The sequence below is a fragment of the Pocillopora damicornis genome, chromosome 11, assembly GCF_964200805.1.
Source record: "Pocillopora damicornis chromosome 11, jaPocDami1.2, whole genome shotgun sequence".
In the NCBI taxonomy this organism is placed as follows: Eukaryota; Metazoa; Cnidaria; class Anthozoa; order Scleractinia; family Pocilloporidae; genus Pocillopora; species Pocillopora damicornis.
In genome coordinates, this window is record NC_142680.1 from 17,116,774 (window position 1) to 17,134,319 (window position 17,546).

General features: G+C 37.5%; 2 protein-coding genes and 1 pseudogene across 3 annotated transcripts; all 3 read left to right on the forward strand.

Moving 5' to 3' along the window:
- Positions 1–362: 362 nt before the first annotated feature.
- Positions 363–3,117, forward strand: LOC149037859 (melanocyte-stimulating hormone receptor-like; annotated as a pseudogene). The gene has a single exon (XR_016181411.1). The product of XR_016181411.1 is annotated as a melanocyte-stimulating hormone receptor-like (transcript).
- Positions 3,118–7,985: 4,868 nt separating this feature from the next.
- Positions 7,986–9,053, forward strand: LOC113668962 (melanocyte-stimulating hormone receptor-like). Its single transcript, XM_089188522.1, has one exon. It carries the CDS (start codon positions 8,013–8,015, stop codon positions 8,952–8,954), a length of 942 nt encoding a protein of 313 aa, XP_089044648.1. The 5' UTR covers positions 7,986–8,012; the 3' UTR covers positions 8,955–9,053.
- A 3,556-nt stretch (positions 9,054–12,609) lies between these two features.
- LOC149037860 (melanocortin receptor 5-like) lies at positions 12,610–14,258 on the forward strand. The gene has a single exon (XM_089188519.1). It carries the CDS (start codon positions 12,877–12,879, stop codon positions 13,825–13,827), a length of 951 nt encoding a protein of 316 aa, XP_089044645.1. The 5' UTR covers positions 12,610–12,876; the 3' UTR covers positions 13,828–14,258.
- The last annotated feature ends 3,288 nt before the right edge of the window (positions 14,259–17,546 follow it).

The following is a 17,546-nucleotide window of genomic DNA, read 5'->3' on the forward strand; positions in this document are numbered from 1 at the left end:
TAGTTGCTGTTGTTATCACCAGCCTTTTCCAGGTGTTCATTTAGTAAAACGGAGCAAAATGGTACAGGGCACGATAGTAGCGGTGGAGTATTAAAACGGGGGAGTTTTGGGTCAGGTCGGGTCGGGTTGGGTGAACGACTCGACCCAAGCCTCACTCTTTTTCGATCCACCCTCACTATCACGACGTTTATTGTGCACCTCGTTTTACTAGCTAAACGCCTCAAACAGGCTGTGTTATCACTCGATAAGCTGTCAGAAAAAAAAAAAAGCTGTGATGCAGAATAAAAGAGACTATCACATATATTTTCTTCGAGTCAGTAGTGAAGCCATTTATAACAAAAGAGGAACCGAGAGGAAAAATGAATGCAACCACCTGTCGTATACTTAAAAACTTTAACTGTTACTACGGTAATCTTTTGCAATCAAATAATGACTAAACACAAAAAAATTGAAATAGTTATTCTTACTAGATGGTTTATTAATCAAGCAATTCAAGAAGGTTTCCGTAGCTTTATGCTTTGCGCCTAGGAAACAATTGAATATTATTATTCGGTTGCAAAGCCATATTGCAGAAAAAAAGCTATTACATGTATAGTTTTTCAACAAAACAAAAAACAAAACCTTAGCTGAAACAACATGGTATTGGTGACCATAGATTCATCCAAAGGAAGTCTTCCAATTGCTTCCTGGCCAAGTAACATCTGCGCTGCAATCTTTTTGTTTTTCAGTTTGCCGTACGTATGTTATCATAATTCTTACAAGTTTCGATATCACAATATTTGCATAAGCGCTTCATCATTTGTCAATAGCTTTCAGTGAAGGTTTTCCTTTTTTTTGAAACGATGGTCACAGAGAGTATAAATTTGTCCCTGTTATACGATGCCAGATCCAAAATTTTGTTTACCGATTACAGGTAATTAAGACAAACAGTAATGTTCGGTAGCAAACTTCCGCCTTAAAACCAGAGATAATTTGAACACACAATGTCTGCCGCAAGAGAAGCATTTGAATTATTTACGATTTTTTGACCGACATTTCCCCCTTTTAAAAGGTGAGACACGTAGAGACCAAAAATTTAAATCTTTCTAGAAATTAACTTTGCATCTCTAACCAAAATAGATTTTGAAATTGGACTTTTTCTCTTAGTTTTCCTAAGCTGTTAACAATTAATGGCGTCCTAAGATCCCGTGAATTGATAATTCACGCTATTATTTGGGTAAGGGAACGACTCCGATCCAAACAACACGTCGGCCGATGCGTTGATCAAGGCGTAAGCCGACGGCAATCGGTCGACTATCGCCATCTTTCGGTCGACTTTCGATATCCTATCACTAAAGGTTTATTTGAGTAAAGAAGTTTTTTTTTATGTTTTGTTCGGATATTAACCTATAACAAGAGCAGTTTAATTTTCCCCTTAATACTAATTAAAATTCGCGCATAAAAACTGGTCTTTTGCTCTCTTTCGTGTCACAAACCTCACAGCTTTCGGACATTATACATAGTCAGATGCTAGTGATGAATTTTTACTTCCTGTAACTGATATCCAAAAGCTAACGTTCAACCGACCTTGACTTATAGGATACTGTTAAGACGAAATATTCCTCGTTGTAACTAAAGATAACCTGCAAGAGAAAGGAAACGACAGCAGGATGATGGCGACAACAAATCTAACGGAAAGTGGAACACATACGCAAGCATTTGACAAATCGCTATGTTCCCCAGTTTGGGTAGGTGAGTTTAAACAACAGTCCATTTCATTCTCAGCAGTCAACATTCTTCTCTCTAGCACAGCAATTCTTGGGAATTCTCTTATCCTTGCTGCCCTTCACAAGGAATCTTCCCTCCATCCGCCATCCAAACTCTTGTATCGTTGTCTGGCAACGACTGATCTGCTGGTTGGTCTTGTTACCCAGCCTCTCTATGCTGCCTACTGGATGTCCTTAGTTCACGAACACTGGAGTCTGTCGGTACTCAAGGGACGCAGTCTACATATCAAGCTATGCACTATGTTCAGTGTCTTTGTCGACGTTGACGGCCATAAGCGTGGACCGACTTCTCGCCAAATTGTTGGGGCTAAGATATAAAGAGATTGTAACTTTGAAGCGCACGTATATCATTTTAGCTATCGTCTGGGTTGTATGTCTAGTCACTGGTTTATTCTCTCGTCTCAATTACCGTATAACCCTATGGTGCACCTTTATAGTTACACCATCTTGCCTGATAATCTCAGTCGTCTCGTACACAAAGATTTTTTGCGCTCTCGGTCATCACCAGGCTCAAATACAAAGTCATGTTCACCAACAGTCGAGACAACTAAATGCATTGCACATGGCGCGATACAGAAAGGCAGTCTACAATACACTGTGGGTGCAGTTAGCATTAGTTATCTGTTATGTACCACTTTTTACGGTGAAAATTTTAATGTTTCTTAGTAAAGGGAGATTTTCGAATTTCTTCTTAATATATGGAATGGCAACTGTCTTAATTTTTTTTAACTCTACTTTAAACCCGTTTCTTTACTGCTGGAAGATAAGTGAAGTGAGACGAGCAGTAAAGCAGACAATCAGACAAGCAATCTGCTATGCATAAGGGTAGACCTAATTTAACGTTGGCAGGCTCTATAACTTATTTGGAAATTCTGATATGGAATTTCATCATAATCAGGGGCATGGGGAATGTTTTAGTTTTCTTTAACTCGACTTTAACCCCATTTCTCTGCTGTCATTTTAAAAGCATTCTTATTTCCAAACTCGAATATTCAAGGGGAATACGTGACTATCACAGGCCGTGTACACAAAGCTGGCCTTATGAGAAAACATGCTCTCATTTCATGACAATCGAGTCGAAAGCTTCTCTTGAGTTCCTACCACTGCTTCAAATTAAAAGGTTTGTATGACAGCTCACGGCTGCAAGGATCATTTCCGCGCTTAAATTTCATCTGATGGTCAAAAAATGATTTGTGTCATTAAAATTCTGAAAAAAAATGAATAAGTATAATGGAAGGAATAAGAATTGGTTTAAAAACTACTACACTCTAATCTCTTTTATGTGGTTTCCTTTAGGATTTCCCTTTCATTCTCGAGATTGTCACGAATATCACGGAATGAATAAAAGGTTGTATGCAAATTTTTGATGTGTAAACAATATGAATAGGTTGACGTTGCCATAACTGTCATAAATGAAGGTATATTTCACAGATAAAATGGGAATCATATAAATTTGGTCGGTGATGTTTAAAAGTTCAAATTATCTATCAGGATCGACTGATTTCCGACTGCGATTTCTACATATCGTAGAATTTTGTTCTAAAGTACTCCAGAAAATTTTGAAAATGCTCTTTCATTTATTTTGTCTTGCTGAGTCATGAACTTAGCTAGGCAAGCTAAGTGAAACTAATCTTTAAACAGAATATGATAAAATGATGTAGAATGTTCCCTCGAGTTAGGAAGGGTAAAGACTCTTGCGCATAGAGGAGATAAGATATGTAAAGAGTATATGTACAAATGAAGGACACAAAAAACCCTCTTCCTCCTCTTCTACCAACACGCCTAGACAATACCTGTCCCTACACCCTACGGCACAAATTAGACTAGCTTTACTTTTACAGAAACATTGCTACCTGTAGAACGAAGCCCACGGAAGATTTTTTCACTATTAAGGATTTATAACAAATGTGATGCATGTTCTGGTGTAGCGTATATAATTTGTACTTAACATATACAGAAATGTACATAGTTGATCTTATTGAGTTTTCAGTGTATTATAACTCGTTAATTCAGTAAGTTACGGCAAGAGAGTTTAATAAACTGTTATTATAATGTCACAGGCTGTTAAGCACATCTCTATAAGCAGAGCTCATATTTAGCTGCTGTTGTCATCACAAGGCTTTCGTTTAGTAAAACGGAGCGAAATGGTACATGGCACGATAACAGCCGTGGAGTGAAAAACGGGGAGGCTAAGGTCGGGTCGGGTCGGGTCGGGTCGGGTCGGGTCCAGATCGGTACAGATCGGGTCAGGAGAACGTTGTTCTTTACCCGATGGACCCAAGCCTCACTCTTTTTTCGTTCCGCGGTAACTATCGCGCCGTTTACTGTGCACCTCGTTTTACCAGCTGAACTCCTCGAACAGGCTATGTTGTCAATCAATAAGTTGTCAAAAAAAAAATACTGTGATGCAGAATGCAGGTGACTACTACAGATTTTTTTTCGAGTCAGTAGTGGAGCAACTTATTACGAAAGAGGAATCGAGAGTTAGACAAAATGAGTGCAATCATCTGTAGTATACATGACAACTTAAATCGTTTTAATGGTAGTTTTTACTTTTATTTTTTGAATGTCGGTTTGGACCGTTACGTTTATTTTCACCCATAAAAAACCTGGGCTAAAACAACATGGTCTTGGTGACCATAGACTTATCCAAAGGAAGTCTTCAAACTGCTTCCTGGCCGAGTAACATCTACACTGCAACCTTTTTTCTTTCAATTTGCCGTACATATGTGATCACAATTCTAACAAGTCCCGATATCACAGCGTTGGCTAAGCACTTCGTCATCAGTCAGTAGCTTTCACTAAAGGTTTTCCTGAGTCAAACATTGATTTTTTCACAATTTCTTTCGAAACAATGGTCACAGGGAGTATAAATTTGTCCCTGTTATACGATGCTTTATCCAAAATGTCGCTGACCAATTCGATAACAAGGTAACTAAAACAAACAGCATTGTTCAGAAGCAAACCTCCTCCTTAAAACCAGAAATAATTTGTACAGGTAATCACATGATTTCGAGTGCAATTTAGAATAAATAAGCACGTGTAAATTTTTTTAAAGACTAACAAAATTGCATGAGCCCTATGGGCTCATGCAATTTCTGTTCTTTGAAAAAAATTAACAAATGCTTGTTTATTCCAAATTACACAAGAAAAATCATGTGATTACGTGTTAATAATATAAATGGAAAAAATACGAGATGTCCTATCATAATTAGGCATAAGTAAAGCCGGCGCATCAAGTGCAAAAATAATTTATTCAAACCGTGCGTTCGGTCAAAACAACCGCGTAAGATCAAACTATAACATGCAATGATATCTTCAGTCATTTCAAAGACTATATATAAAGAACTTCGAAATAGAATCATCACTCCACCGACTGCCCAACTGAATTTTAATACTCATTTTGTTAATGATGTTTTAGAATGGAAAGAGATTTACAGCTTGCCATTTCGTACTTCCTTGGACACAAAATCGCGTGAATTCCAGCTGTATAAACTACTTAACAGGTATCTTATCACAAATTCTTTTTTAAACAAAATTGGTATTATTCCATCCCCGGCGTGTTCCTTTTGTGGCGAAATGAACGAATCCTTGGAACACTTTTTTTTTTCTTGTCGTTATACTAAGGATTTCTGGGCTGAGGTAATAAAGTGGTTCGATAATCTAGGCGTAAAGATAAAACACCTCTCTGAAAAAGATATAATTTTTGGTATTTTAAGGTGCGAAGACGAATTATTAATCAATCATATTTTAATAATTGTCAAACAGTATTTATATTCTTGCCGACAGAACAAATCTCTTCCTTCAATTAAAGTATTAAACCTCAAAATTAAAACGATCCACCAACTCGAGACAATGATCGCAAAATCAAATAATAAGCTGAAAGCTCATAATATGAGATAGGACAAGTACAAAAATTATTAGATGATATAGAATCTCATGTTTTGTTGCTGTACTGTACTAGTATTATATATAGAAGCCGAGGAGAGCTAAGAGGAACTGTGGATTGTGTATGTAGATATATGATGTACCGTGTCTGTCTGTTTATGTGAATTATGTTTCTTTATGAAAAATGTATGTAACTTTGAATTAATAAAAATTAATAAAATACAAAAAAAAAAAGATATCTTCACACCTTTAAAGCGCAAAAAAAGTTCAAAGTTCGGCTAAACAGTTCAAGGAATTTTTCGGTCTGTGTCCGAATCACTTTCGATGAAATGGAATCGAGGTTTAACCATGCTTGTTTTTCATTTTGGCAGTGGATCGCTCGAGCAAAGTGTTAAGCTGGGTCGGCTCGTAATTTCCGATTTCCTTGTCAATTCCCTTCTCTAAACACCACTTTTCCAAACCGACAACCAGAAAGCAGTGCCTTTTACAGTGTTTTCGTTGTTTGAGCTACTTTTCAGCTGCGATGACGAAAGAAAACCTACTGAAAACGCCGGCCATTGTTTCGCTCGCAAAGTTTCAAATTTTCAAATTTTGTTCCGACATCCAGGGCTCGCATTTGATTGGCTGTATGTAAGTTTCTTTGATTATTGACCAATCAGAATGTCTAGTTTGTTACTTTCTTTGCACCGAATCAACTCTCTTCTGCACTGAACTACCTGAAAACTGCATTTATCTTAACCAATCAGAACTGAGTAAATTTTCCATGTCTATTATTAGCACATAAAATGTCTCCGGTGAGAAAGTCCTCATCTTTCTTAATTTTTCTGAAATGTTCCTATACACACTAAGACATCCTGATGACTCAAATCAAAAGTTGTTTCCCTTGGATTTGTTTCACTCAAACGTGGATTTTTACTCCCGATTCCTCAAACTCAAATTTCTCGAACCAATTTTCGTTTGCCTTCCAGGTTGAAGAACTTGGAAATCCACCATATTAAGTTGCTGCAGTATGTGGGAAAGGATAAAAGAGATAGTGGAAGAATTTAATAGTCAATTAATAATAATAATAATAATAATAATAACTGAATGCAATAAGTATGTCAACAAGGACCTTAACTTGTGCCTAAATATAACGATATAATAAATTACTGATCGACAATTAAATCATGTATATGAAATGTCTCACCAACTGGGCCATAGAGGTTAGCTATCATCCCATTAGGTGCAACAACTGACTGGAATTTTAATGCATGAACCATTTTATGCCCATTGTATAGCACTCTCTGGTGTTCTCCTGGTCTGGCAATTGGTCGAACTGTGCCATCCACGAACCTCCAACAATTAGACAACGCAGATCCTCTGCCGGGAATTGCATCTGCAAAGCTCTACAAACAATCGGGCTGCAGCCAGGGCTAGTTCAAACTTTGTAAAGTATACTCATAGTTGACAAAGGTGTAGCTTGAAACTTCCGAGGTAATCTCGTTTAGTTCAAGTACAGATCTCCCGAACCTTGGAATTAAGTCGCTCAATCTGCATGGGTATGCAAATCTTCGTAAAAGAATGCACAAACCTTCCATGCCAGTTGCTACAGTCCCGTTTCTACATACAAATGTATCAGGAATGGCCAGAACTTTTGCTGACAGGGGCAATTCAGCAAGTCCAAAACGAAATTCAGCCTTGCGTTCTTCGTCCGTGACGCGAGTCAAGTCAAAGCGATCTTGCGACCAATAAGGAAAGGACGCATTTTTTTGGGTTAACCTTTCGAAAAGCATCGAAAACTTGACATCCTCTACGAACATAAATGCCAAAGCATCTTGTGTGGTTTGTCTGCTTAACATTTCCACGACTGACAAAATGTTGCTTCTTCGTACTCACAACAAGTACTAAAACATTTTTGTTGCGAGCTGACAACGGCGACGACTGTGTTTACAAAAGCTAAGCCCTAGGCCTCCCGCGCGCAAAAGTCGTACTCGTAATCGTAGTCGGATCTGAAGGTCGACAATGAATAATTCGCGCAATTATCCGGGTAAGGCGACGAATCCGATCCAAACAACACGTCCGAGTGTCGACCGACTGTCGGTCGACTTTCGATATCCTGAAGGTTTATTTGAGAGAAGAAGTTTTTTCTGTTGTGTTGGGAGAAATGCAATTTTACCTCCTCCTTTTTACTAATCACACATCACAGCTTTCGGGAATTTTACAAGCTCCGACGCTTTACGAATGTTTTTATTTATCCTCTGTAATTGCTATTCAAAAAATTGAAAGTTTAACTAATTTTGACTTGGAGTATGCTGTTAAGACGAAATTTTCCTCGTTGTAACTAAGGAAAACGCGCAAAAGAGTGGAAACGACAGCAGGATGAAGGCAACAACAAATATAACGGGAAGTGGAACAAACGCGCAAACATTCGAAGAATCGCTATGCTCCTCGGTTTGGGTAGATGAGTTTAAACAACAGTCCATTTCATTCTCAGCAATCAACATTCTCCTCTCTATCGCAGCAATTCTTGGGAATTCTCTTATCCTTGTTGCCCTTCACAAGGAATCTTCACTCCATCCGCCATCCAAACTCTTGTATCGTTGTCTGGCAACGACTGATCTATTGGTTGGTCTTGTTACCCAGCCTCTGTACGCTACCTATTGGATGTCCGTGGTTCACGAGCACTGGAGTCTTTGTCGATACTCTTTTGACGGATGTGGCGTAACAGGCTATGCATTATGTTCAGTATCATTGTCGACACTGACGGCCATAAGCGTGGACCGACTTCTCGCTATGTTGTTGGGACTGAGATACAAAGAGATTGTTACTTTGAGGCGCACGTATATTATTTTAGCTATCGTTTGGGTTGTATCTCTAGTCGCTGGATTATTCCGTCATCTCGATGACCGTATAACCGCTTGGTACAGTCTCATAGGTGTATCATGTTGCCTAGTTATCTCCATCGCCTCGTACTTTAAAATTTTTTGCACTCTCAGTCATCATCAGACTCAAGTGCAAGATCACGTTCAACAACAGCCGATCCAAGCCAATGCAATGAACATTGCACGATACAAGGAGGCAGTGCACAGCGCACTGTGGGTGCAGTTAGCTTTAATTGTTTGTTATGTACCATTTTTTATAGTCGAAAGTGTAATTACTCTTACTAAAGAGCGATTTCGGCATTTCGTCATAATTAATGGGATGGCAGTTGTCTTGGTGTTATTTAACTCTACTTTAAACCCGTTTCTTTACTGCTGGAAGATAAGAGAAGTGAGACGAGCAGTAAAGCAGACAATCAAACAAGCAATCTGCTATGCATAGGGGTAGACCTATCTTAACGTTGGCATGTACTGTTTCTTCTACAGCTAATTTGGAAAAATTGTAATTGTTAGGAGTGAGGGGAAGAAATGCCATTTCCTGACAAGAAGAGTTAGGAAAAATATGAGGAGCTACCTCTAAATAGCATATTGTACTTGAATTATCGAACGAACAGCTAACAGGCGAAAAATTGTAGTTTAGTAACCATAACAAAACAATAACTTCGCCAATTTGCACATTTGTAATGAAGTAGTGAAGGCTATCAGTTATTTTGGAATCAGAATGCGCTCAGGATTTTTCATAGCGATCAAATCTTCATGAGATACATTTCATCTTAGGTCAGAAATATGGTTTCTTGATAACGCGCTGTTAATGGACCCAGCCGCTTGATTTTGTCATGATTGGGAATTAGTTATTGGGTTTTCAACGAAACATTGTAAATTAAAGATGCGGCCTTTGTTAATATATGCTTAAATACACTGTGGGGAATGCTTATAAAAGAAGTTTATTATCTCTATTTCACATAGAGTTATTGTTTGAGACCAAGATGATTTGCAAAAAAAAGGATTGTCCCAAGTGAAGGAGAATTCGTAATGTTAATGATGTTTGAAGTAAATTAATTTTGAATAGTTTTATTTGATCCAGTTTTCTATTTTTCCCAGTACCAATTAGCGTCTTTAATAAAGGCTTTTACCTTCAACTGAGATAATTCACGGCGTCCTAAGGTTGCATAAATTATATCAAAAGTCGATAAACCACCTTATCAATGAAAGTTTATATGGGTAAACAGGGTTTTTTTGTAGTCATATTGTAAAATAATTCTACCACAAGTGTATATTTGCTTGCGGTTTGCTGCTAATTAAAATTCGCAGAAAAACCTGGCCCCTTTTTTTCTTTGTCGTAAAACACACCAGACAGCTTGTCAGAGCATTTTGCATAGTCAAATGCTACTGATGAACTCTTTATGTAATTATTATTCACAAATTGAGGTTTGGCTAATTTACAAGATCATGTTTGACAACAGCCGAACAAAACAAATGCACCGAACATGGCGCGATACAGAAAATATCTTAAAGTTTAAACCGATTATCAAATTTCTCCATAATTGGTGGCATAGCGAATGTTGCAGTTTTCTTTAACTCCACATTTTTGAACTCTTTTCTTTACCGTTGGAAGATCAAAGATCTGAGACAATCATACATAAAATTTGCCATGTTTTGTTTCTTCCAAAGCTGTTTAACAGTTGTGGTTGTTAGTAGAGAGGAAAAGATATACCATTTGATAAAAGGGTAATATCGTGTGCCAAAGATTAATTTGAGCAAATAATTTGAAAGGCACCTTTATTAACAAATTCGAATATTCAAGAAGAGTTATGTCTCTATCACAGGCCGTGTACACACAACTGCTCTTATGAGAAAACATTTTCTCATTTTAATGACAATCGAGTACAAAAGCTGCTTACACCCGCTCTTAGGTACCTACCGCTGCACCTAACGAAAAAGATTTGTATGACAGCTCACCACTGCAAGGATCATTCCCGAGTCTGAATTTAATCTGATGGCCAAAAAAATTATTTATGTCATTCAGAATTCTGAAAAAAAAGTGAATAATTATAATTGAAGGAATAAGTTTCCATAAATAAAAATATATATCATCGATAAAACGAGAATCAAATAAATTTGGTGGGTGATGTTTGCTAGTTCAAAAATATTTATCGATCGACTGATTTCCAACCACGATTTCTAGATATCGTATATTTACGTTTTAAAATAATCCAGAAAAATTTTTAAACGTTTCTTTATTTACTTTGTCTTGCTAAGTCATGAGCTATGCCAGGCTGAAACCGATCTTAAAATAGATTATAATGAAATGATGTAGAATGACCCAGGACGTTAAGCATGTCTATGTAAGCAAAGCTCATATTTAGCTGGTGTTCTCATCACTAGCCTTTTCCAGGCGTTCATTTAGTAAAACGGAGCGAAATGGCACACAGGAGGATAGTAGCGGCGGAGTGGAAAAACGGGTCGGGTGAAAGCCGTTCTTTACCCATCTCGACCCAGTCTCACTCTTTTTTCGCTCCGCCGTGACTATCGCGCCGTTAACTTACTTTGCACTTCGTTTTGCAAGCTGAACACCTCGAAGAGGCTGTGTTGTCACCCGATAAGCTATCAGTAAAAGCTGTGATACAGACTTCAAGTGACTACAACGGATATTTTCTTCGAGTCAGTAGTGGGGCCATTTATTTCGAAGGGGGAATCGAGAGACAAAATGAATGCAACCATCTGTCGTGTACATAACAACTTTAACTGTTACCACGGTAATGTTTTGCAATCAAATAATGACTCAACGAAAAATTCAACTTAACTTACTTCAGCGTTATTAAGCAGACAATATAATAAGGTTTCTTTGGCTTTATGCTTGGCGATTTTAAAATGAATGAATTTTTTAAAAAACAAAACAAAACAAAATAAAACAAAAAAGAACCAAAACCTCGGCTAAAATAACATGTTATTGGTGACCATAGATTCATCCAAAGAAAGTATTCAAACTGCTTCCTGACCTAGTAACATCCGCGCTGCAACCTTTTCCTTTTTTTTATATGTGATCATGATTCTGACAAGTCCCATGATCACAGCATTGCCATAAGCACTTCATCATCTGTCAATAGCTTTCAGTGAAGGCTTTCCTATGTCAAAAACTGATGTTTTTTGCCATTTCTTTTGAAACGATGGTCACAGAGAGTGTAAATTTGTCCCTGTTATACGATGCCATTTCCAAAATTTGGTTTACGAACTAGATAAACAGGTAACTAAGACAAACAGCATTGTTCGGTAGCGAACTTCCGCTTTAAATCAAGATATAATTTGCACACAGCATGTCTTCCGTGGGAGGAATATTTGAGTTATTTGGATCTTTTGAGAAACATTTCCACCCTTTGACAAGTGTGACATGTAGAGAACAAAAATTCAAACATTTTTAGAATAACTTTCCATCTGTAATCTACATTAATTTTGAAATTGGAATTTTTCTCCCAGTTTGCCTAACCTGATAACAATTCATGTCGTCCCAAGTCACGTAAATTAATAATTCACGCTAGGCAGCCAATCTGATCAAATTCGTCAAAGTGTCGGTCGACTGTCGGTGTCCTATCAATGAAGGTTTGTTTAAGTGAGGAGTTATTTGTTTTTCTGTTGTATTATGAAATCAATCAAACAAAAATACTGGAGACAGTTACAAGTAAAACGCACGGTAAAAGGTTCAGACTGTTTTGTATACTTTACTTGACGCCTTAAATAACTTTATAATGCGTTTTCTTTGCAATTGAATTGTTTGCCCATGGATCAATTTGAGTCCGGATAACAAAGATGAAATTAAACATACTTCCAATATCAGAAAAGTTTCAATAGGAACGATCGATTTACTTCATGTTACTGGAATAAAAGGAGACAAAATTATGGAAATTTTTTCTCGTCTAAATAGTGCATCATCTATAGAACTGATATGAATGATATGAATGATATGAATGAGTAATTCACGCAATTGTCCTGGTAAGGCGACGAATCCGATCCAAACAACACGTTATCGAGCGACTGTCGGTCGACTTTCGATATCCTGAAAGTTTATTTGATAGAAGAAGTTTTTTTTCTGCTGTGTCGGGACAAATGCAATTTACTTTCTCAATATTACTAATTCAAATTCATGCGGCAAACATAGTCCTTTTTTTCTCTTTCGTGTGACAAACATCACAGCTTTCGGGAATTTTACAAGCGCAGGAGCTAAACTGATGTTTTTTTTTTTATCCTCTGTAATTGCTATTCAGAAATGAAAGTTTAACTGATCTTGACTTGGAGTATGCTGTTAAGGCGAAATATTCCTCGTTGTAACTAAGGAAAACGCGCAAAAGAGTGGAAACGACAACTGTAGAATGATGGCGACAACAAATATAACGGGAAGTGGAACAAACGCGCAAACATTTGAAGAATCGCTATGCTCCTCGGTTTGGGTGGGTGAGTTTAAACAACAGTCCATTTCATTCTCAGCAATAAACATTCTCCTCTTCACCACAGCAATTCTTGGGAATTCTCTTATTCTTGTTGCCCTTCACAAGGAATCTTCCCTCCATTCGCCATCCAAACTCTTGTATAGTTGTCTGGCAACGACTGATCTATTGGTTGGTCTTGTTACCCAGCCTCTCTATACTACCTACTGGATGTCTTTGGTTCACGAACACTGGAGTCTTTGTCAGTACGCAAGGAACGCAGTCTACGTTTCAAGCTATGCATTATGTTCAGTGTCTTTGTTGACTTTAACAGCCATAAGCGTGGACCGACTTCTCGCCATGTTGTTGGGACTGAGATACAAAGAGGTTGTAACTTTGAGGCGTACGTATATTATTTTAGCCATCTTTTGGGTTGTATGTATAGTCGCTGGTTTATTCTCTCATCTCAATTACCGTATAGGCCTTTGGTGTAGCTTTTTAATTACACCATCCTGTTTGATAATCTCATTCGCCTCGTACACAAAGATTTTCTGCGCTCTCAGTCATCATCAGGCTCAAATACGAGATTATGCTCAGCAACAGCCGAGCCAACCGAATGCACTGAACATGGCGCGACACAAAAAGGCAGTCTACAATGCGCTGTGGGTGCAGTTAGCTTTAGTTGTCTGTTATGTGCCACAATTTACAGTGAAAATTGTGATCTTTCTTAGTACAAAGAGTGGAATTTCGAATTTCTTCATATTCCTGGGAATGGCAAATGTCTTAGTGTTCTTCAACTCTACTTTAAACCCGTTCCTTTACTGCTGGAAGATAAGTGAAGTGAGACGAGCAGTAAAGCAGACAATCAGACAAGCAATCTGCTATGCAGAGGGGTAGACCTATTTTAACGTTGGTATGGACTGTTTCTTCTATAACTTATTTGAAAAAAGTATAGATGTTAGGAGAAAAGGGAAGATATGCCATCTCATGATGAAAAGAGCAAGGAAAAATATGAAGAGCTCCTTCTCAATAGTACATCGTAATCGAATTATTTAACGAACAACTAACAGGTGAAAAATTATAGTTTAGTAGCCATAAAAAAACAACAACATTTCTCCAATTTGCGCATTAGTAATTAAGTAATGACGGCTATTATTTGGAATCAAAATGAATTAAGGATTTTTCTTTTGATCAAAACTTGATGAGATATGTCGACTGAGCTCAGAAATACGGTTTAGTGATAACGTGCTTTTCACGAAGCCAGCCTCTCGATTTTGTTATGATGGGGAATTAGCCAAAGTGTTTATTACGAAATAAAAAAATTCCGTTTACTGTGGACTTCGTTTTACTAGCTGAACGCCTTAAACAGGCTGCGTTGTCACTCGATAAGCTGTCGAAAAGAGAAAAAGAAAAAGGAAAAGAAAAAATCTGTGATGCAGAAAAGAAGAGACTACTACAGATACTTTCTTCTTGTCAGTAGTGGAGCCACTTATAGCGAAAATGATTGTAATACCTGCTGTATACATAACAACTTTAATTAATTCGACGGTAATGTTTTGCAATCAAATGATGACTCAACAAAAAAAAATCTGACTTACCTAACTTAATGGTTTACAAAGCATAAAATATATATAATAAAGGTTTTTTTTAGCCTTGTGCTTTGCACCTATGAAATGATTCAATATTTCTAATCGATAACAAAACCATTTTGTAAAAAAAACGCTGGTGTGGTAATTTTTTTTTTCGGCGTAAATAACATGGTATTTTTGACCATAGATTCGTCCAAAGGAAGTCTTCAAACTAACGGATTGACATCTGCACTGCAACCTTTTGTATTTCCGTTTGCCGTACGTATGTGATCATAATTTTGACAGGTTCCAAGATCACAGCACTGGTATAAGCACTTCGCTAGCTATCAATAGCTTTCGGTGAAGGTTTTCCATAGTCAAACACTGATGTTTTCACCATTCCGGTCCAAAATGTCGTTTACCAATTTGATAAACATGTAACTAAGACAAACACCATTGTTAAGTAGCAAACTTCCGCCTTCAAACCAGAGATCATTTGCATACAAAATTTTTCCCATGGGAGGAATATTTGAATTATTTATGATCTTTGGAGCATATTTCCACCCTTTTAACTATCTGGAGACCTTTCAGGATAAAACGGCAAGATAAATTGTCGTAGAATCTTTTCTTGCTGAAAAACTGATTCCCTTATAGGGAATTAGTTATTTAATGCTACACATGCCAACCTCTGGGGAAATGTCAATATTAAGTTTTCAAACACAAAAGACACTTGAGATCGTTAGCGCATTCCAAATAATGTAAATATATCGTTCAAACGCTTGATTATCTATGCATTATGAAAAAGCGAGGTTTGAGCCACAGTTAAAGTGAAGTTGTTAGCAGGAAGCAGCAGTTTTGATGATGATAACGAAGTTAATGTATTTTTTAACATGGCATCAATTTCGACATTCTTCTCTGGTCAGGCGATTGAATCTTCAAGCAGTAAATCCGGCCAGTCTAGAGAAAACGAAGCGGTCAAAAACACAAACAAACTGGTTCTCGATCGACGAGAACTTTGGAAAAGGTGAGTTGCTAAAGGAACGGATTAAGAATTTGAAGGACTAGAAAACTTTCACTCTTGCCACAAAGCTCTCCCGCAAGCGGACGAGATCAAAAAATGCTCCTAGGAAACTTATCTCAAAGTTGGGTGGCCGAGACGAATGAATCTTCTCCCAGCTGCCAAAAGCGAAGACTTTTAGATCTCACGGTCCCCGGAAATTTCGATGAGTAGGGTTTTGTCTTGCCCCATCAAAGAACCTATTTAGAGGCACCCAGTCAAGTTTTTTTTTCGGCTGTTGCCGTTGAAGACTCGAAATCCCCCAGTGGCTTTCCATCGTTGTTTTTTTTTTTCTGATCTGGAAGCCTCACAGAACTCGTAAGTACTTAGTCAAACTCTAAACTTGTTTTCTCAGGTTTATTCTTAATAAGTTAAAAATACAGCAGCTAAAAAAGAAAACAAAGATTCTTATTTCTTCATTTGTTTCAACAATTTCTTTACTGACTGCCTTGATCCCCATCAATAGAGTACAGCTGAATTTTCATCACATGGAAATCAAATTTCATTGATGTCCTTCCGCTGCAAAAAACTGTCAAAGTAATGTTATCTTTACTTCTAACTTCTATGTGAATCAAATTCTAACAAATCATTTCCCAACCAAATTTGAATTTCGGCACCATAATCCTCAATTGTGACTGTAAACTGTCTTTTTTGATGTCACCAGCCAAATTATGACTATGATGTGTAGTTAATTGCTAATTTAAACTGTGATAAATCTGGAGTGCAGCAAAATGACTGTAAGTAACTATAAGGATGCAATTAACAATATGGAATTTCTCTTCGAGTGTTTAACTCGATAGCTCACGAGTGAGTGCAGCGAACGAGTGAGATGTCAAGTTGAATACGAGAAGAGAAATTCCATATCTGAAAGGAACCATCTATTATTTTGTTTATCATATAAGCGCAATAGCCCTTTGTGGAGTTTATATGAAATAATTCATATTTGTACTGCGGTTGTAGATGAAGGTGGAAATGTGATCATCGCAGTAAATTTTCCAATTTAAGCAATTGGAAAGAAGAAGCCTGAAAAAAATCAGGGCTTCAACGGGATTCGAACCCGTGACCTCCGCGATACCGGTGCGATGCTCTACCAACTGAGCTATGAAGCCACACATTGGGAGCGAGGTCAATTTATTGAGTTCATATCTTCCCGTGCAGTGAAATGATGTGGAGTTTATATGAAATAATTCATATTTGTACTGCGGTTGTAGATGAAAGTGGAAATGTGATCATCGCAGTAAATTTTCCAATTTAAGCAATTGAACCGGAATTTTCGGAAGTCTCTCCAGCAAAATACAAGTGTTAAGTCTTTAAATATGGAGTTGTTTAAAGGCAAATAGTTCACTTTCGCGAGGGAATGGATTAGAAAAAAGGTCTTCAAGGTCTTGGTTTGAACGCCTGGTCAATGTGGGAGGGGAGGGGGAGGGGGGGTGTCCGAGGGGGATTTTGAAGCTCGAATTGATTAACAAGTAACACAATACGCCTTTGAACCGTACACGTTTATAAACTCCTGCTTGGGAAATTAAACTGAAAATGAGGCGATTTGGTTTAGAAATCTGCAACACAACCGCGAATAAGCTTTGAAAAACAGGGTATTCAATTCATATTGATGGGGTTGGAAGATCAGGAAACAAGGCATTATGTCATTCATTATTGGCTGGAAAATGTTTGTTTAAATAAGAAATTCGATTTCTTATCATTTACAGCAAATGTAAACTAGCGCACAATTTCATTACATTCTTTATTTTACACACAGACCAACAAGCACAAGGCAAATCATTTCGTAACCAGTGGTCTCCTCTTTGAAATAGCCGAGCAAATGAAAAATGGGTAACTCACTTTATCAAAGTCTTGAAAATGGGAAGATAAAAGTTGACTTGTATCCCATTAGTTCCTCCTTTTTCTCCCTCTTAGTTGCCTTGTGCTTGTTGTATCATTTGTTTCCATTTCGTCTTTTATAGCACATTCACTTTTTCAAGTTATAAACTTTC